This window comes from Symphalangus syndactylus, chromosome 13, assembly GCF_028878055.3.
Source record: "Symphalangus syndactylus isolate Jambi chromosome 13, NHGRI_mSymSyn1-v2.1_pri, whole genome shotgun sequence".
NCBI lineage: Eukaryota > Metazoa > Chordata > Mammalia > Primates > Hylobatidae > Symphalangus > Symphalangus syndactylus.
The window spans coordinates 108,672,551-108,694,312 of NC_072435.2; the positions used below are offsets into that span (position 1 = coordinate 108,672,551).

General features: G+C 46.1%; 1 protein-coding gene and 1 pseudogene across 1 annotated transcript in view; both read left to right on the forward strand.

Moving 5' to 3' along the window:
* OAS2 (2'-5'-oligoadenylate synthetase 2) overlaps window positions 1-14,682 on the forward strand; it is a 32,014-nt gene extending 17,332 nt beyond the window's left edge. The window contains exons 4-11 of the mRNA XM_055235946.2: window positions 320-555; window positions 1,066-1,210; window positions 5,626-5,796; window positions 7,620-7,908; window positions 9,050-9,237; window positions 10,340-10,578; window positions 12,043-12,196; window positions 13,332-14,682. Of these exons, the coding sequence (XP_055091921.1) occupies window positions 320-555; window positions 1,066-1,210; window positions 5,626-5,796; window positions 7,620-7,908; window positions 9,050-9,237; window positions 10,340-10,578; window positions 12,043-12,196; window positions 13,332-13,442 (1,533 nt within the window). The 3' untranslated portion in view covers window positions 13,443-14,682. The remainder of the gene's footprint in view (window positions 1-319; window positions 556-1,065; window positions 1,211-5,625; window positions 5,797-7,619; window positions 7,909-9,049; window positions 9,238-10,339; window positions 10,579-12,042; window positions 12,197-13,331) is intronic.
* Window positions 14,683-17,504: 2,822 nt separating this feature from the next.
* Window positions 17,505-20,368, forward strand: LOC129459338 (mitochondrial inner membrane protease subunit 1-like; annotated as a pseudogene).
* The last annotated feature ends 1,394 nt before the right edge of the window (window positions 20,369-21,762 follow it).

Consider the following 21,762-nt stretch of genomic DNA (forward strand, 5'->3'; position numbering starts at 1 on the left):
TGCTTATCAAGTTGCTCATTGACTTTTCAAGGCTAGTAAGGTGCCTGGAATTTCCCTCGAAAGAACTCCAGATTTTCCTTTATTTTCATGCTTGTGGGATGGGGGCAGTGCATGGCTTGCAGGCCCCTAAGAGAGGTCCCTGCTCTATCCCAGTTGTTCCACATCTTTGTCAAGACTTGGTATTGTCAGTCCACTGAACTGTAGGCATTCTAGCAAAGGAGAATGACTTCCTGTAGACCTCTGGTTTCTTGATTTCAGATCCCTGACATGGTAAGAACTTGATCCCCAAATGAGCTGCTACCCTTTTCTTATCCCACAGTGCGAGAAAAAAATCAAGGATTTACCCTCGCTGTCTCCGTATGCCCTGGAGCTGCTTACGGTGTATGCCTGGGAACAGGGGTGCAGAAAAGACAACTTTGACATTGCTGAAGGCGTCAGAACCATTCTGGAGCTGATCAAACACCAGGAGCAGCTGTGTATCTATTGGACGGTCAACTACAGCTTTGAAGATGAGACCGTCAGGAACATCCTGCTGCACCAGCTCCAATCAGCGAGGTGCCAAGCTTCTCACGCCCTATCCCTGTACCTCATCATCCGTATGCCAGGCATACCTCTTTGGAATGAGATCTCAGCCTTGCCCTATCAAGCCAGTGCTGGACCAGAAGAATGGCAGCCGCCATGGGTGGGGAGGCAGAAGGGTCTGTCTGAAAGAGGGGAGGTCCAGCCAGTGCTTTTCACATTCCAAACCATAGTCACATTTTGTCCCCTAAACAAACACTGGAGAGACACTTCCCCTTATAGAAGGAAGGAGCTAAGAGAGAAAGGGGAGGGGGGGCAGGAAGAGGAGACCACTTTGTTATTTTATTAATAGAATGTTTCTATAAAGCAGCAAACCCAGGGCCAGAGGGGCTTGATGTCATAGACAAAATCCCTCAGCAGCTTGGAGGAGCTGCAGGAATCCAAATTCAAGTTGCCAGATTCCCACTCCAGGCCTATTTCCCCAAACCAGATTTTGCCTCCCACAAGCAGCTCAACTGACTTTTTTTAATCTAATGGAATACACAGGCCAGTAATCTTGGATCCAGCCGACCCAACCAATAATGTGAGTGGAGATAAAATATGCTGGCAATGGCTGAAAAAAGAAGCTCAAACCTGGTTGACTTCTCCCAATCTGGATAATGAGTTACCTGCACCATCTTGGAATGTTCTGGTAAGCGGGTTTTCCAAATACAGGGTGTTTCATGCTTCAGGAAGTTCTTCCTGACACCCAGGCTAAGTCTTATCTGAGAGTACTCTGTATTCGTTTCCTGTACTGCTGTTACAGAGTTCCACAAAACAGATGGCTTAAAGCCACAGAAATTTATTCTCTCACCATTCTGGCTATTGCAAGTTCTAAATCAGGGTGTTGGCAAAGCCATGCTCTCTGCAGGCTTTAGGGAAGAATTATTCCAGGTTTCCTGCAGCTTCTGGTGGTTGCCAGCAGTCCTTGGCTTGTGGCTGCATCACTCCAGCCTCTGCCCCTGTGGTCACATGGCCTTCTCCCTATGTGTCTTCACATCCTCTTCCCTCTGTGCATGTCTGTCTTATCATCTCCTCTTCTTCTAAGAACAACAGTCATACTGAGTTAGGGCCCACCATAATGACCTAATCTTCACTAGATCCCATTTGAAAAGACACTATTTCCAAGTAACGCACATTCATCGATACTGTAGGTTGGAACCCCAGCATCTTTTAAGGGGACACAGTTCAACCCATCACACACCATCAGGGCAATGACTGTGAAGTGCAAAATGGAAAAAAGAGAAAGGGGGGTACCCACAGATGTGAGATCTCAATTAATTTTTGCAAGAGAGAAAGCTGGTGAGCAGGTGGAGACATGAAACAGCCCATTGCTCAGAGAAGGGGGCAGCAGTCAGGCCTGTGGATGCCAGGACAGGCTCTGAGCTCCATTCAGGCAGGTGCCGGGGGCAAGAGTCAGAAGTGGGGCTGAAACAAGAGAAGCAATTAAGGCACCAGCTGTGAAACAGGTGCACTGGCCTTCCCTCTCCCATCCCCAAAAGGAGAGGTAAATCTATCAACACAAACTCCCCTGCATGCTCAGTGCTTATTAGAGAAAAGCCATCCAAGAAGAACCTTCCCAGGTTAGACCACTGAGCCCTCTCAGCTTTCCTGGGAACCGCACTGGAGACAACTGTATTAATTGAGGCCAAAAGGGCCAACCAAATTCCAGACTTCACAGACAGATTAATTTATATTCAAGTTATGGGAGGCGGAATCTATATCCCATTTGCACAGAAATTTGAAGGCTAACTGAGTACCAACCTGGCATGTAAATGAAGATGTAAATGAGTTTAGCAAACTTCACAGAGGTTGGGGGTCTATGAATGGAGAACTTCCCTAACTGGACCCAGAAGGATCAGGACGCTCTGAGCAGTCACCCCTGTGCCCACCCTAACCCCTACTTTCACTGGACCCCTGGTCTTTGCGCTCTGACCCCAATTTTCCCGGCTTCTTCAGACAGATTTTTTCAAAAAATTATCCCCCCGACCTGACATCTTATTCTGAAGCTTTGAAACATTTAAAAAGTTAGAAAAATGGTTCAATAAACTCCTATGATCCCCTCACACAGATGCAGTACCCATGTGCAACATTTGCTATGTTACAGTTTGTGTGTGCACACGTTATTATTGTTGTTGTTGTTGTTATAGTTGTTTTTAATCTTTTTTTTTAAGAAATGGGGCTACATCTTGCTACATTGGCCAGGCTGGTCTCAAACTCCTGGGCTCAAGTGATCCTCCCACCTGGCCTCCCAAAGTTCTGAGATTACAAGCGTGAGCCACCTCACCTGGTCCATTGTTATAGTTGTTGTTTATACTGAGCCCTTTGAGAGTAGACTGCCAGACATCTCTTTACCCTTAAATACTTTCATAGGGATCTCTGAGAACAAGAATATTCTCTTCAATAACCTCCATGCCATGATCAAATTCAGGAGATTAGGAGTCATATATTATCGTCCCAATACAGCCCATTGGGATGATTTTGACAATCATCCCAAAAATGGCCTTTATAGGACATTCTTTTCCAACCCAGAAGCACATGTGGCATTTAGTTCCAAACATCTCCTAAACCATCTTTTGATACTCACTGTGGCTGTTTTTGTTCTGCTATCCCATCAACTTCTATTTTGAGAACTGTGAGACCATCCCTGTCTCTACAGTTGTTGAAGACAATTTAGGCCCAGGAACCACTGCATAAGGTGGTCCAAACATTGGAGGGCTCATGCACACATACACTTGCACACACATACATGCATACACACACGCACACATGCACACACATACATGCACACACACATGCACACATGCACATGCATGTACTCACACCATGCACACATGCACACACATGCACTCACACCATGCACACACATGCACTCACACACATGTACACATGCACACACATGCACTCACACCATGCACACACATGCACTCACACACATGCACACATGCACTCACACACATGCACACATGCACACACATGCACTCACACACATGCACACACATGCACTCACACACATGCACACATGCACACACATGCACTCACACACATGCACACACATGCACTCATATCATGCACACATATGCACTCATGCACTCACACACCACAAATATTCTGCCCTGTGGAAGGGGCAGTTTTGGCAATGAATATGCCTTCAATAGGTACCGTCCTCAGCAACTATAAGGCCAACTTACAACATCTGAGAACAACCAAGGTTGGCCTTCAACTTTCAAGCTGAGTGCCCTTCCCCACCTCCAGGTGAACTAGCCCATCTTGTCTGTGTTGCCAGCAAAAGTACAACATTTGTATAGAACAGTAATTAGTTGCCTCTTACTGCTGTTTTAAAAAAATGCCCTAAACTTAGTGGCTTAAAACACATGAATTTGAGCCAGGCACAGTGGCTCACACCTGTAATCCCAACACTTTGGGAGGCTGAGGCGGGAGGATTGCTTGAGAATAGGAGTTTAAGACCAGCCTGAGCAACATAACAATACCCTGTCTCTACAAAAATACATAAATAAATTAGCCAGCTGCAGGGTGTAAACCTGTAGTCCCAGGTAGTTGGGAGGCTGAGGCAGGAGGATCATTTGAGCAAGGGAGATCAAGGGTGCAGTGAGCCATGATTGTGCCACTGCATTCAGCCTGGGTGACAGAGCAAGACCCTGTCTCAAAATTACTTTTGCACCAACCAAAAATATATATATATATGTTTCCTCACCTTTTCAAGCTCCTTGAGGCTGTCCAAATTTCTTGGCTCATGGCCCCTTCCTCCATCTTCAAAGCCAATAGCATAGCATCTTCCAGCCCCTCTCTCTACTTCCAACATCACACCACCTCCTCCAATTCTAACCCTCCTGCCTCCCTCTTATAAGTACCCTTGTTCTTATAAGCACAGTGGCTCATGCCTGTAATTACAGCACTTTGGGAGGCTGAGGTGGGAGAATTGCTTGAGACCAGGAGTTTGAGACCAGCCTGGGGAACCTAGTGAGACTCCCATCTCTACAAAAAAAAAAAAAAAAAAAAAATAGCTAGGCGTGGTGGCACAAACCTGTGGACCCAGCTACTCAGGAGATTGAGGCTGGAGGATCCCTTGAGCCCAGGAATTGGAGACTGCAGTGAACTATAATGGCACCACTGCCCTCCAGCTTGGGTGACAGAGCGAGACACTGTTTCTGAAAAAACGTGGGTTAGAATCATAGGTTGGAAGGCTACCTATTGGGTTCTATGCTCACTACCTAGGTGATGGGATCATTCATACACCAAGCCTCAGCGACATGCGATTTACCCACGTAAAAACCCACACATATAAGTCCTTGAACCTAAAGTAAAAGTGGAGAAAAATGTATTAATTAATTCAATTAAAAATTAAAATTAAGAGGAAAAAGACCCCTGTGATGACATCAGGCCAATCCAGGTAATGCAGAATAATCCTCCCATCTCTAGCGCCTTAACCACGTGTGCTTCAGAGGGAGCACAGCTGTGCCAAAACCTGGACTTTGAACTGTTCGCCTCCAGAACTGGGAGACAATAAACTTCTGTTGTTTTAAGCCACCTAGTTGTGGTCACTTGTTATGGCAGCCTTTGGAAACCAACACACCCGCACATGGCGTGTTTAATGCAGGCTGATACAACCTCAAGAAAGGAATGGATGTGGTCATCAGCAATCTCCAATACCTACAGCAAATGGGAAAACAGGGAAGGACCAGAGGTGTAGGTAAAGCAAAAAGCCACAGGTCATTAGGAGGTGATGCTCCAACTGGGCATGGAAAAGGAGTTTGGAGTTAGGAACACGACAGATCTGCCTGGACAAGGATCCAGATCTCTCCTAGGGGGAAGGAGGGGCAACTAGGACAGTTTTTGTGTCTGTGGGGGGTCTTGTGTACCACCCCAAACTCTCAGCTGTGTTCTTGGGATGTATTTGTGCAAGGACAAAAGACGGAAAAGATGCCAGCCTGCGAGCTGGAGGGCAGTTGGGAGAGGCAGGGTAGGGGGCCCAGTACAGGCAGGAAAGGAAGCCTCGGGTGGGCTTACAGTGGCCACTCACACTTGGGGTCTTCCTTCCTTCCCCAGCCTGCACCACTCTTCACGACCCCAGGCCACCTTCTGGATAAGTTCATCAAGGAGTTTCTCCAGCCCAACAAATGCTTCCTAGAGCAGATCGACAGTGCTGTTAACATCATCCGTACATTCCTTAAAGAAAACTGCTTCCGACAATCAACTGCCAAGATCCAGATTGTCCGGGTGAGCACTTTCTCATGTCTTGTTGGAATGATGTAATACTCGGCATTCCTGGAAGGGAGGTAAGTGAGCATTGTAGCTCTTCAGGATCCATCTACCTTCAGAAACTTGAGGAAGGGAAGCCAAGAGTTAAGGGAACTAGGACACTAGTTTTCAGGGGGTCTGTGGATAGACTGCCTAGGTCATTAACAACACAACTTTGATTCTGTATTGTTATTCTTGGGGCTGTTGGCCATCCTTGGGGCTCTTGGGCCTGGAGACACATCACTCCCGTCTCTGCCTCTGTCATCACACCTTTTCTTCTGTGTCCTCCCCCTTCTCTTCTTTTCTAAGAACACTTGTCATTGGATTTAGGGCCCAGCCTGATCCAGAATGATCTCATCTCCAGATCCTTAACTCAGTTACATCTGCAAAGACCCTTTTTCCAAATAAGGCCACATCCACAGGCCCCCAGAGCATGTATTTTTAGGGGTCCACCATCGAACCCACTGCAGATTCTAAGGAGCTTAGAATCTCCTCCTCTGAGTGACTGGAGCCCAGCTTGCCCCATCAGCTGAGCTAGAGATCAGAGGCTTCGGTCATTCTTGTCTGTGGCTCAAAGGCCATGGGGCTGACGTATTTCTGTCTGTTTACTGGTCACACGACCAGATAAACGTGTCCCCGTAGTCACAAGAAGGGAAGGAGGAATATGTTATTATGTACGCGTAAACATCTGCAGTGATGTCAGAACAAATCTGTGCAACTAGAGAGAGGAGCCTGGGAAATGGCACCAATAGCCCCGGGGCAATGAGTGAACTGTCTCATTGAAGGTCACTGGAGTGAAAACAGGACTGAGTTTCTGATTGGTGTTAGAATTGTCAAAGCATGTGCTTTCTCCTCTCCTTCCTGAAACCCCATTCACATGATAGTCAGTGAAAAAGAAAAGGTATATGACACATCAAAGAAGAAAAGAGAGCCATCGGCAGATAAGACATTGCTTTCCATCTTCCCGAAGTTGGTTGAAGGTTTCTCTGCTAAGGCCAGAGGAAGGTGACACCTAGAGATTGTAAGGAAGGGGCTACAGTCCGGGAGGAGCCGCTGAAGCCCACCTCTTAAAGACAAAGGTGGGCTGCATGAATGAAGGGGGCTGGAACAGGGATGAATTGAGGATCTGCATAGAGGAAATAGAACACACCCTTTCCTCACCTCCTTAACCCATGTAATCAGGCATTTAATACCCATGGATAAAATAAAACATTTTTCTCTACAGAAACTAAATGGAGGAGAAGGAGGAGGAAGAGGAGGAGGGAGGGAAGGGAGAAGCTTTAATGGCGGAGACATAAATAGCCCACAAAGCCTAAAATATCTACTATCTGGCCCTTTGCAGAAAGTTTACCAACCCTGTACCTCAATTATGGATATTCACCCAATGATCGCCAGACCTGCAGGAGAAAACACACATCAAAGAACAGATGTGTACCTTCACCATAATGATTGCATTCCGCTCAATTTATTTGGTTACAGGAATCCAAATAAAGCTAAATATGTCTTTAGGCAAAATCTTTAGGAAATTGACCTGAGAAGCAGGTAACTTGTAACTAGTCCATCAGTTGTTCATGTATAAAAGGCAGGAGAATAATTGCCTTTGGAACTGTATTATTTAATAACTGCATTATCTATTAGTTTGTAAAAGAAAACCCTTTGCTTTGGACTCAGCCCTCACTGGACCCTAACGCAGAACTTGGCCTTGGAAACAGTGTCAGTTAGCCCAACTGGTGCCAGCCCATGGGAGCACCGGACTCCTCGGTCAAGGAAATTCTGGATCTCAACCTTCCTTTCTTCCTTAGGGAGGATCAACCGCCAAAGGCACAGCTCTGAAGACTGGCTCTGATGCCGACCTCGTCGTGTTCCATAACTCACTTAAAAGCTACATCTCCCAAAAAAATGAGCGACACAAAATCGTCAAGGAAATCCACAAACAGCTGGAAGCCTTTTGGAGGGAGAAGAAGGAGGAGCTTGAAGTCAGCTTTGAGCCTCCCAAGTGGAAGGCTCCCAGGGTGCTGCGCTTCTCTCTGAAATCCAAAGTCCTCAACCAAAGTGTCAGCTTTGATGTGCTTCCTGCCTTTAATGCACTGGGTAAGGCTCCCCAGACCTTAACTTGAAAGTGATGGTGGACAGAAGGTAGAGGGAGAGCCGCAGGACTTGATTACGGGCTCTGAAAACATGTGCCACTCATGGGTCCCTGGCCCCAGCAAGTGGCATTAATCGTGGCAGTAATACTTTACACTTGTATATGATTTTGGTCCCATTTCTCATTTCCAAGCATGGTGGTGCGTGCCTGTAATCCCAGTAATCGGGGAGGCTGAGGCAGGAGAATTGCTTGAACCCAGGAGGTGGAGGTTGCAGTGCGAGATCGTGCCACTGCACTCCAGCCTCAGTAACAGAGTGAGACTCCGTCTGAAAACAAACAAACAAACACACAAACAAAACAAGCAGTTGGGCTGGGCATAGAGGCTCACATCTGTAATCCCAATATCTTGGGAGGCGGGAAGATTGCTTGATCCAGGAGTTCGAGACCAGCCTGGGCAACATAGTGAGACTTCATCCCAAAAATAAATAAATAAATAAACAAAATTAGCCAGGCATGGTGGCACATGCCTATAGTCCCACATACCCAGGAGGCTGAGGTGGGAGGATTGCTTGAGCCCAGGAGATGGAGGCAACAGTAAGCTGTGATCATGCCACTGCACTCCAGTCTGGGGCAACAGAGCAAAACTCTGTCTCAAAAAACAAAAACAAAAACAACAACAAAAAAAAACCAAGAAGCAGTGCACCAGATTTAGCCCAGGGGGCCATAGTTCACAAACTCCAAATCAGTGTTGTCCCAGAGATCTTTCTGTGATCATGAAAATGTTCTACGTCTGGGTTCTACAACTACTGAGAGCTTGACATGTGGCTACAGCAACTGAGGAACTAAATTTTTAATTTTCATTCCCTTTAATGAATGTGAGTGCAAATGGCCACATTGGCTGGTGGCTGCTCTGTTAGTCTAAGTCTAGATAATACTTTAATAATACCACCTGCACCCGTGTAGATCACATAATTTTTTACTTATTGTTCTGGAGATGCTCCCTATGTCTTAGACATCAGTCTTTCAAATACGCTAATACTATTCAGAGTAATTTCCCAGAATTAAATCATATTTGTCAAAAATGTTTTGGAATCTGTTACTTACTATGCATATTAAAGCAGGATGTCAATCTCTCCCTCATGCCAGGTCAGCTGAGTTCTGGCTCCACACCCAGCCCCGAGGTTTATGCAGGGCTCATTGATCTGTATAAATCCTCGGACCTCCCGGGAGGAGAGTTTTCTACCTGTTTCACAGTCCTGCAGCGAAACTTCATTCGCTCCCGGCCCACCAAACTAAAGAATTTAATTCGCCTGGTGAAGCACTGGTACAAAGAGGTAAGGACAGTCCTTGTTCTGACCATGGGGTTATTATTTTTACCAGTAAGCCATGAACATTAAGCCCTGTTGCCCACAATCTCCCATGCTTAGGGCTGAGCCACTTTGGAGAATCTGCCCACTGGGTATCTTTACGACGTTCCCATCACTAACCCTGTTCATTTGGGTCAGGCGTTGATGGCTTCTGCCCATCAAAGCTGCTACATGTGGTTTACTTTGCCCTCACACTGGCCAAAGAATTCTGCAGGAATCCAAGTGACCTTGCCTACAGAGGGGGGGTGGAAGCTGGGATTTACATGCCCACACGTTGCCAATAGGACTTTTCTGCTTCCCGGTTCACATGCTCTCTCTCAGAAGGCAGGTTGAAGCTGTAGGTGGAGCCTGGGCTGCATTTTCTATATACCCAGCTCACAGGAGCTTGAACAACTGGTCAGCCCCCTAAGCCCCTACTACAAGTGATCCTCAGGCAGGTAACCCCAGATTCATGCACTGTAGGGTGCTGAGCAGCATCCCTAGTCTCTACCCAGTCTCCCCTCACTCGCCACAAGGTAGCTTCTGAATATCCTCATGACAGTAAACATCAAGCATCATATCAGCTCTTCCTGAGATGCCTCCTTTCTGTGTCTAGCTCCCTGAAACGTGAAACCAAGACCAAACTCTGTAGTTTTCATCCCAGAAAATCAGAGAGCTGGCATGGCACGTCAGAAGACTCGGGGCTGTGGCGTGACCTTGAGTGAGTCAGTCCACTTCCCGCAGCCTCAAAGTCTTCAGCTAAAATGCAGGTCATGCTGCCTGGGTTGTGGGGATTAGGAATGATGTGGGTAAATGCCCATAGCTGGCATGCAGTGGGTTTCTAGTAAACTGTAGCTGTATTGTTGTCCTAGGAAGGCATATATGGTCAAAAGCACAACAAAGAAACTGAAATGTGCTGCCTACCAGCTGCCAGGTGGACTCCTGTAGGCTGTACAGTTTAGACATCCAAGCTGCAGAGTGTGAGCACACCAGCATGACACTGTGACTCAGTTGCCTTGCTGTGGTCCCTGTGTGGCTGTCACTGAGCCCCTACGCTACCAGTTCATCTGATGTTCCCACTCTTCCCTAGTGTGAAAGGAAACTGAAGCCAAAGGGGTCTTTGCCCCCAAAGTATGCCTTGGAGCTGCTCGCCGTCTATGCCTGGGAGCAGGGGAGTGGAGCGTCAGATTTTGACACTGCAGAAGGTTTCCGGACGGTCCTGGAGCTGGTCACACAATATCAGCAGCTCTGCATCTTCTGGAAGATCAATTACAACTTTGAAGATGAGACCGTGAGGAAGTTCCTACTGAGCCAGTTGCAGAAAACCAGGTGCCCTCACCCTAGCCCCGTCCTTTTCTTAAACTGATTCCCTTGAACACTGTCTCAGCAACCCGGATTTTCCTCTGCTGGGGTCACAATTCATTCCTTGCACGAGAGGGGGAAAGTGCTAGCCAACAGAACCTGTCACAGTCTCCAGGGATAAAACCTAGCGGGGGCAGGAGAAAATGCTGTTCAGAAAAAACAGAGAAGGAAGGTTCAAGACACCAGGTCCCTGAGTTGCTTTCATCTAAGAGGAGTTAGAGTTGGAAGCTTGTCCCTGAGAATTAACACTATCATTCACGGGCCGATTTATCCTGCAGAGTTTTTATTGGATTAGGGTTTATCTACTCTTTCAGACCTTCAAGAACAGTAAGAAATCGTATCCATCTGGTTAGGGCCACCAGCAAGTCACAAAAACAATGGAAACCAGAGGAAAGGAAAAAGAGAAAGTAAAGGAGCATTGAAAAACAATAGAGGAGAAGTAAGAGAGAAGGAGACCCCCGGTGGGTTGCCTACCCTGGGTTCTTGGCAACAATGTATTTGATTAAATTATGTATCATATTTTAGCTGACATAGCAAGGAGGAGATATTTAGATTATGCCTTCATTACGCCTTCATGAGTATAGCAATTAACAGCTTTCAAAACACTTTTGGCAAATACAATTTAATTCTAGAAGTTGCTTTTGTTTTGTTTTTTTTTGTTTTTTTGTTTTTGTTTTTTGAGACAGAGTCTCGCTGTCGCCCAGGCTGGAGTGCAGTGGCGCAATTTCAGCTCACTGCAGGCTCCGCTCCCCGGGGTTCACGCCATTCTCCTGCCTCAGCCTCCCGAGTAGCTGGGACTACAAGCGCCACCTCGCCTGGCTAGTTTTTTGTATTTTTAGTAGAGACGGGGTTTCACTGTGTTGGCCAGGATGGTGTCGATCTCCTGACCTCGTGATCCACCCGCCTTGGCCTCCCAAAGTGCTGGGATTACAGGCGTGAGCCACCGCGTCCGGCCAGTTGCTTTTGTTTTTGTTTTTCTTTTTGTTTTGGAGACACAGCCTCACTCTGTCACCCAGGCTGGAGTGCAGTGGCACAATCTCGGCTCACTGCAACCTCTGCCTCCTGGATTCAAGCTGATTCTCCTGCCTCAGCCTCCCAAGTAGCTGGGACTACAGGTGCGCACCACCACGCCCAGCTAATTTTTGTATTTTTAGTAGAGATGGGGTTTCTCCATGTTGGCCTGGATGTTCTCGAACTCCTGGCCCCAAGTGATCCTCCCACTTCAGCCTCCCAAAGTGCTGGGATTACAGGCATGAGCCACTGTGCACGGCCTCTAGAAAGTTACTTTGAACCCTACTAGTATATTTGAGTTGCTGACATCTAACCTGTAAGAACACATTGTCTTATTGCTGAAAGTATTATAAGATGGACCCCAAATTCTGAAGTCACTGGTTTTTGGAATCTCCTAATGCCTTCTAACCTCTCATTCAGGCCTGTGATCTTGGACCCAGCCGAACCCACAGGTGACGTGGGTGGAGGGGACCGTTGGTGTTGGCATCTTCTGGCAAAAGAAGCAAAGGAATGGTTATTCTCTCTCTGCTTCAAGGATGGGACTGGAAACCCAATACCACCCTGGAAAGTGCCGGTAAAAGTCATCTAAAGGAGGCGTTGTCTGGAAATAGCCCTGTAACAGGCTTGAATCAAAGAACTTCTCCTACTGTAGCAACCTGAAATTAACTCAGACACAAATAACAGGAAACCCAGCTCACAGGAGCTTAAACAACTGGTCAGCCCCCTAGGCCCCCACTACAAGTGATCCTCGGGCAGGTAACCCCGGATTCATGCACTGTAGGGCGCTGCGCAGCATCGCTAGTCTCTACCCAGTAGATGCCACTAGCCCTCCTCTTCCAGTGACAACCAAAAGTCTTCAGACATTGTCAAACGTTCCCCTGGGTTCACAGATCTTTCTGCCTTTGGCTTTTGGCTCCACCCTCTTTAGCTGTTGATTTGAGTACTCACGGCCCTGAAAGCGGCCACGGTACCTCCAGATGGCAGGTTCACGATCAAAGCAGGAAGAAGGAAAAGATACCCAAAGGTCAAGAACACAGTGATTTTATTAGAAGCTTCATCCAGCAAATTATCTTCCATTTCATTGCTCAGAAATGTCATGTGGTTACCTATAACTTGAAGGTGGCTACAAAGATGACTGTGGACATGGGTTGCACTGGCCAACCAAGGATGTCTGCCACACCTCTCCAAAGCCCTCCCTACCTACCAAGATATACCTGGTATATTCCACCAGGATATCCTCCCTCCAGGTATACTTGGTTCTCTCCACCAGGTTCTTTCTTTAAAGCAGGATTTCTCAACTTTGATACTTACTCACATTTGGGACTAGACAGTTCTTTGTTTGGAGGCTGTCTTGTGCATTGTAGGATGTTGAGCAGCATCTCTGGCCTCTACCCACTAGATGCTACCCAGTTGTGACAATTGAAAGTGTCTTGACACTTTATCATGTGTCTTCTGCCATAGGTGAGAACTCTTGCAGTAGAGGAACCCTACACCCCAACCCTGGGTGGAATGTAGGGAAGAGGTGGCCAAGCCAACCATGGGGTTAGCTCTAATTATTAAGATATGCATTATAAATAAGTACCAAAAAATTGTCTCTTGCAATAGTTACCTTCCCAGATACAGGTCCCCCCTTTTGTCCCCTAACTCTTTTAAGCAATGGTTGTAACTATTAGGAGACATTGCTCTCCCACGTATGTTTTTCTTTTTAGACAATGCAGACACCAGGAGGTTGTGGAGCTAGGATCCATCCTATTGTCAATGAGATGTTCTCATCCAGAAGCCATAGAATCCTGAATAATAATTCTAGAAGAAACTTCTAGAGGCCATCTGGCAATCACTTTTAAAGACTTGGCTCACCATAAGAAAGAGTCACTCACATCCATTCTTCCCTTGATGGTCCCTATTCCTCCTTCCCTTACTTCTTGGACTTCTTGAAATCAATCAAGACTGCAAACCCTTTCATAAACTCTTGCCTTGCTGAACTCCCTCTCTGCAGGCGGCCTGCCTTTAAAAAGAGTTGCTGTCATCCACTTTATGTGCATCATATTTCTGTCAACTTGTACTTTTTTTTCTTGTATTTTTCCAATTAGCTCCTCCTTTTTCCTTCCAGTCTAAAAAAGGAATCCTCTGTGTCTTCAAAGCGAAGCTCTTTACTTGCCCCTTGGTTCTCATAACTCTGTGATCTTGCTCTCGGTGCTTCCAACTCATCCACATCCTGTCTGTTTCCTCTGTATACAAAACCCTTCCTGCCCCTGCTGACACAGACATCTTCTATGCCAGCAGTCAGCCAACCCTTTCATTAGATCTTCAAGCTCTCCAAAGGCTCAAATTATAACTGTTGCCATATTTATATGAGGCTGTTGTCTTTTCCTTCTGAGCCTGCCTTTCTCTCCCCACCCAGGAGTATCCTCTTGCCAAATCAAAAGACTTTTTCCTTGGGCTTTAGCCTTAAAGATACTTGAAGGTCTAGGTGCTTTAACCTCACATACCCTCACTTAAACTTTTATCACTGTTGCATATACCAGTTGTGATACAATAAAGAATGTATCTGGCTTTTGTGCCTAGTTCCTAGCACACAGCTTCAAAAACTCTAGAGTTTCCTGATAGGAGTGTCTTTTGTATTCATAATAAGCCCTTTTCACCCCTTCCTGGGTTTATGCTAACAAGGTTACCCATGGTGGGCCCTTAGTTTCAAGGGAGGAGTTGGCCAAGCCAGAAAGACCAAGCATGTGATTAAAGCATTGGAATTTTCAGCCCCATCCCACCCCCAATCTCCAAGGAGGTGATGGGGCTGGAAATTGAGTTCAATTTTAACATGGCCAGTGATTTAAGCAATGATGCCTATGTAAAGAAACCCCAATAAAAACTCTGGACAGTGAGGCTTGGGGAACTTCCTGGTTGGTGAACATTCTAAGGTACTAGGAAGGTAGCACATCCTGATTCCACAGGGACAAAGGCTCCTGAGCCCTGGACCCTTCCAGTGCTTGCCAACCTACACATCTCTTTGTCTGGCTCTTCATTTATATTCTTTATAATAAAATGGTGATTGTAAGTAAAGCATTTTCCTGAGTTCTATGAGTCATTCTGCAAATTATCAAAACTGAAGGAAAGTCATGGAAACTCCCAAGTTTGTAACCAAGTCGGACAGAGGTGTGGGTAGCCTGGGGACCCCATGTATGGCTGGAGTCTGAAAGAAGGGTGGACCTGGTGAGGACCTTGCTCTTTAAATTGTGGGATCTACACAAATTCCAGGTAGTCAGTGCCACACTTGACTTAAATTGCAGGACAGTCAGCTGGTGTCACAGATTAGGTGTTGGAATGCACCACTACTCTTGTCCAGGATGCAGGCAAAAGAAATATATATGAAGATGTTGAAAAATGGAAGAATACAGGAAACCAGCATGAGAATAAAAAGCAAAAATAATTTTTAAAGTTTTTTAAATAATGAAAAACATTTAATGAAAGAATGACCACTTTCAGTACACATCTACTCAATCTACAACTAGATTACCAGGGCCTTCTGGATGCCCAAACTTGCACTAGATACATAGGCAGGAAACAAGGAAGAGGAAACTGTAAGACGCTGCCCCCATCCTCATGGGGCTTAGCTGGAGGAACTGGAACACAGAGCCCTAAATCCCTTAAAGAAAAATGAAGGACCGGGCTTGGTGGTTCACACCAGTAATCCCAGCACTTTGGGAGGCCGAGGTAGGTGGATCACTTGAGAATAGGAGTTTGAGACCAGCCTGGACAACATGATGAAACTCCACCTCTATTAAAACTACAAAAAAATTAGCTGGGTGTGGTTGTAGACGCCTGTAATCCCAGCTACCCAGGAGGCTGAGACAGAAGAATTACTTGAGCCTGGGAGGCAGAGGTTGCAGTGAGCCGAGATCATGCCACTGTACTCCAGCCTGGGCAACAAAGTGAGACCCCATCTCAAGAAAAGAAAAAAAAAAGGAAAAGAAAAGAAAAATGAAGGGCAGTTTACCACATGTGCCAAGTGAGATGTATATGATGAGAAAGACCATAAATAACAAGGTGAGCTGCTCAAAGCCACACAAAGGCAGAACGGGACTGTTTCAGTTTTTCTCATCAATGTCTTCTCAGCACTCAGTAGACATTTAAATTCATTAAGAGCAAAGAGAATAAAATGTTCACAGTAATCAAGAAACATGCATTCATGGGTCACTACTGGAAGTAGCTAGGGCACCAACCCTTTCTCAGAATATTGGCAACAAATGGCCCTGAAGAGGCAATAATTAAACCCAGCCTTTCTTATACAAACTGTATTTCAGGATTAAAAGGGCAGCCATAACTGATGAGGAAATTTTATTCTTTTTTTTATGGAAGAATTCCATTTAATAAATGTTTAAAAGATGTACCATTCAGGACATAGGCGTGGGCAAGGACTTCATGTCTAAAACACCAAAAGCAATGGCAACAAAAGCCAAAATTGACAAATGGGATCTAATTAAACTAAAGAGCTTCTGCACAGCAAAAGAAACTACCATCAGAGTGAACAGACAACCTACAGAATGGGAGAAAATTTTTGCAACCTACTCATCTGACAAAGGGCTAATATCCAGAATCTACAATGAACTCAAACAAATTTACAAGAAAAAAACAAACAACCCCATCAAAAAGTGGGCAAAGGACATGAACAGACACTTCTCAAAAGAAGACATTTATGCAGCCAAAAAACACATGAAGAAATGCTCATCATCACTGGCCATCAGAGAAATGCAAATCAAAACCACAGTGAGATACCATCTCACACCAGTTAGAATGGCTATCATTAAAAAAGCAGGAAACAACAGGTGCTGGAGAGGATGTGGAGAAATAGAACACTTTTACACTGTTGGTGGGACTGTAAACTAGTTCAACCATTGTGGAAGTCAGTGTGGCGATTCCTCAGGGATCTAGAACTAGAAATACCATTTGACCCAGCCATCCCATTACTGGGTATATACCCAAAGGACTATAAATCATGCTGCTATAAAGACACATGCACACGTATGTTTATTGCGGCACTATTCACAATAGCAAAGAGTTGGAACCAACCCAAATGTCCAACAACGATAGACTGGATTAAGAAAATGTGGCACATATACACCATGGAATACTATGCAGCCATAAAAAATGATGAGTTCGTGTCCTTTGTAGGGACATGGATGAAACTGGAAAACATCGTTCTCAGTAAACTATCGCAAAGACAAAAAACCAAACACCGCATGTTCTCACTCATAGGTGGGAATTGAACAACGAGAACTCATGGACACAGGAAGGGGAACATCACACTCCGGGGACTGTTGTGGGGTGGGGGTAGGGGGGAGGGACAGCATTAGGAGATATACCTAATGCTAAATGACAAGTTAATGGGCACAGGAAATCAACATGGCACATGGATACATATGTAACAAACCTGCACATTGTGCACATGTACCCTAAAACCTAAATTATAATAAAAAAAAAGATGACAAATTAGAAACATCATCATTTTGCAACCATAATAGGTTTCTTGCCCAATGCACACAGCAAGTCAATAGGCTGAGACACCAGGTTGCAGCAGACAAAGAGGCTTAATTTTAGGGCTTCCAAATGCAGAGATAGGAGGAAACCTCAAATCTGCCTCCCTGAAGAGTTGGGGGCTAGGGTTTTTAAGGGTTTGGGAGTGGGCCAAAGTGTGGAGATCGTTGATTGGTTGAAGAATGCAGCATGAAGTCATGGGACAGGGAGAGGAAGAAACTGTGTTCTCATAGTACTGCTGACTCAGTGCCTCTGTTGGGGTCTTCAAACTGGTTGCCATCAGCTGTTCTGCTGGAACTCAGGATCAGAAGAACATCTTAAGCAATTCTTAAACAGAAGCCTTATGATTTTTTTTTTTTTTTGAGGCAGGGTCTAGCTGTGTCACCCAGGCTGGAGTGCAGCAGTGTGATCTTGGCTCACTGCAACCTCCATCTCCCAGGCTCAAGTGATCCTCCTACCTCAGCCTCCTGAGTTGCTGGGACTACAGGCACACACCACCACACCCACCTAATTTTTGTATTTTTTTGTAGAGACTGGGTTTCACCATGTTACTCAGGCTGGTCTTGAACTCCTGAGCTCAGGTGATCTGCCTGCATCGGCTTCCCAAAGTGCTAGGATTACAGGCATGAGCCACCGTGCCTGGCCAAAAGCCTTATGATTCTAATGTCAGAGATCCTATAGGAACAATGGGGATGTAAATGATCAGTATCTAGTGCTCCTGCCATTCAGTTACAAGGAAGTGGACCAAAGTGCAGCATGATTAATGCTTAATTACAACAATATTTCTGTCCAGAATTCACGTTAACCCTATGAGGATGGCTTTAATTTCGCAACCTACAATGAAATAAATGATTTAGGCAGAGATTATCAATGGGTGAAACCATTAGATGAATTGATGGAGAAGGCTACAATGGGGTGGGGGGATGTCACCTCCCAAATCCACAGGGTTTTTTTTATTTTTTATTTTGAGACAGGGTCTCACTCTGTTACCCAGGCTGGAGTACAGTGGCACAATCACAGCTCACTGCAGCTTCAATCTCCCGGACTCAAATGATCCTCCCACCTCAGCCTCCTGCGTAGCTGGGACCACAACTGCACACCACAACGCTTAGTTAATTTTTAAAATTTGTTTGTAGAGACGGGGTTTCACCATGTTGCCAGACTGGTCTCAAACTCCTGATCTCATGCAATCCTCTCACCTCAGCCTCCCAAAGTGCTGGTATTACAGGCATGAGCCACCATTCCTGGTACCAAATCCACAGTTTAATCTCAGTGTTAGCAGGAGGGACAGCCAAACGTGGTGTGCCTCCAGGCATGAGACAGTACACAGCATACAGCACAATCCATTAGGTGTTCTTGCCAAATCGATTTTTAAAATTTGGCACCAACATTGGCTATGAGAAACAAAAGCAATTGAGTTAGCAAATTCCAGAGAAAATGTATAGGCCAGACAGACTTCAAAGAAAGAGAACAACAAAATATGGAGAAACCAGGACAGAGATGTGGAAGGGTGTGCATTCTCCTAACCACAAAAGGGAAACAAGCCAAGAACCGCACAAGAATCCAGTTAAGCAGAGTTCAAGGTCAAGACCCCACACCTATAGTTCCACCCCAGTTACCCTAGCAACCAGGTCCCCACTGACATCAAAGGAAGGAAGCAATGATTAGATGCAGGACCACTCATGGCGAGTGGCTAATGGCCCAGGGGGCAGTTTAGGAAGAGTTTGAGTGACCGACCACGAATGAGGTCACCAGTGAGGAGAGGTTGTGGATCAAAGGAGCCTGCATGCTGGAGGGCTTCGGCTGTTCTGACCAGAGGCTCCTCCAGCTGAGCTTGGTCAGATCGCAGCAAGTAAGACGCTATCACTCCTCGGTTCCATTCACTGTCACCAGTGCCTGGGATAAACCTCAGACAGGGGAAAGGTGAGGAAGGAAGCTCTCCTTTGCCTGATACTGCCCTATGTGAGTTGGGCTGGGTGCACTGGAGTGTTGTGCAGACCTGGAGGGAAGAATCTGGCAAGGAGAGCAGGATATGAGGATCCCAGCAACTCAGCCCAACCAAGAGGGTCCCATCAAAGCAACGGTGTCCAGCACGCTCATCTCGGATGGAGTTCCTCAAAGAGGTGCCGTATCCAAGCCCCTGTCCCTTGGTTGTAGGGCCAGGCTGGGAATTGCAGAGGGGAACTCGTCATGTTCCCGAGGGAATGAGGATGTGGGGCTCCAATTGGCAGGGCAGGGAGTTATCAGCAGGAAAAGGGGAAAAGCTCAGTTTGGGGGCAGGGGTGGTTACAAAATAAGATCCTTTGCCAAGGCTCAGCCAGGAGAAAAAGGCTCACAAAGGGCTTAACTGAAGCCCTGGCCAGAAGGGAAAAGATCCCAAAGTTGAAAGAGCAAGATAAAAAGGCCTTGGCGTACCTGTGTCCTCATCGAGGGTCCTCAGGGTTCTTTAGGGCCCGAGGCCGGCGGTGGCAGAGTCTACATAGAACTATGCTTTGTGATGTTCTGGGGAAAAGCTTTCGACTTGTTGGCTGTGCTATTCAGTATGGCTGTATTGTGCTTTTGAATACGTTGGTGGTGTTGTCATGTGTTCTGGACCACCGATGGAGCCTACCATTCAAAATTCAGATATTGTCTTTGCAGAAAATCTTAGTGTACGTTTTTATGGTATCCAAAGAGGTGACACTGTGATTACAAAAAGCCCAAGTGATCCAAAATCAAATATTTGTAAAAGAGTAATTGGAAGGAGACAAAATCTTCGCCACTAGTCCATCAGATTTCTTTAAAAGTCGTAGTTATGTGCCAGTGGGTCATGTTTGGTTAGAAGGTGATAATCTACAGAATTCTACAGATTCCAGGTAATATGGACCTATTCCATATGGACTAATAAGAGGATGAATCTTCTTTAAGATTTGGCCTCTGAGTGATTTTGAGTTTTTACGTGCCAGCCCTAATGGCCACAGATTTTCTGATGAGTGGTAAGCATTTATTCTTTCGACTTGATTATCGTCTCCTGTTCATGTGAATTTATTACTCCCGTTAAAACCATGTACTTACCAATAAACTATTTGCTATTCGGAAAAACAGAAAAGGCACAGTGGCTGATGCCTGTAATCCCAGCACTTTGGGAGGCTTAGGCAGGTGGATCACCTGAGTCTAGGAGTTCAAGACCAGCCTGGGCAACATGGTGAAACCCCATCTCTACTAAAAATACAAAAAAAAAAAATTAGTCAGGCATAGTGGCATGCCTGTAATGCCAGCTACCTGGGAGGCTGAGGCACAAGAATTGCTTGAACTCGGGAGGCAGACGTTGCAGTGAGCCAAGATGGCGCCACTGCACTCCAGCCTGGGGTGATAGAGTGAGACTCCATCTGAAAGGAGGATTTGGCCAGGATGATGGCTAGGATAATGGAAGAATGGGGTGGCCAGCAGGTGACCACTATGAGCCTGAAGCTCAATTCCTTCGGACAGCAGGAGAGAAAATGCCACTAAACCCATGGGAGGCAAGAAGGGGTACAGGAGAGCAGAGGAATAGCCCCCCAAAGACATCCATATCCTAATTGAAAGCAGTGGCAACAACTACAATTACTTTTGCACCAACCTACTAATCACATGAGTCCTTAGAAACAGAGACCCTCTCCCAGCTGAAGGTAGAGAGATTCACTGGAGAAGAGGCAGTAGAGAGACCTGAGCAGCTGTCACTGGTTTGAAGATGAAGGGAGCCATGGATCAGGAAACATGGCGCCCTCCAGAAGCTAAGAACAGCCCCAGCCAACATCCAGCATGGAGACAGGGCCCTCCGCCCTGCAACCACATGGAACAGAATTCTGCCCACAAGAGTGAGTCTGGAAGCAGATTCTCCCCAAAGCCTCCAGAAAGGAAGGCAGCCCAGCTGTCACCTTGATTCCAGCCTGGCGGGGCTCAGAGCAATCATCCCCATTGCTTGGTTTACGACCCCTTCCTGGCATCACCCCAACCTCTTGATTTCCTCATCACATCTCCTACTACTGACACTTATCTCTTGTCTCCCTCGTATAAGGACCCTTGGGATTACATCAAACCCACCAGCACAATCTCCCCTCGCAAAATTCTTAACTTAGTCATATCTGCAGAGTCCTTTATGCCATATAAGGTAACATATTCACAGGTTCTGGGGATTAGGACATGGACATTTTGAGGAGGTAATTATTTCAGTCTACCACACTGGGTGTATTAGTCTGTTTTCATGCTGCTGATAAAGACATATCTGAGATAGGGTAATTTATAAAGAAAAGCAGTTTAATTGACTCACAGTTCTGCATAGCTGGGGAGGTCTCAGGAAACTTGCAACCATGGCAGAAGGCACCTCTTCAAAGGGTGGCAGGTGAGAGAATGAGTGCTGACCAGAGGAGGAAGCCCCTTATAAAACCATCAGGTCAGGCCAGGTGCAGCAGCTCATGCCTGTAATCCTAGCACGTTGGAAGGCCAAGGCAGGCGGATCACAAGATCAAGAGATCGACAGCATCCTGGCCAACACGGTGAAACCTTGTCTCTACTACAAATACAAAAATTAGCTGGGCGTCGTGGCATGCACCTGTAATCCCAGCTACTCGGGAGGCTAAGGTAGGAGAATCA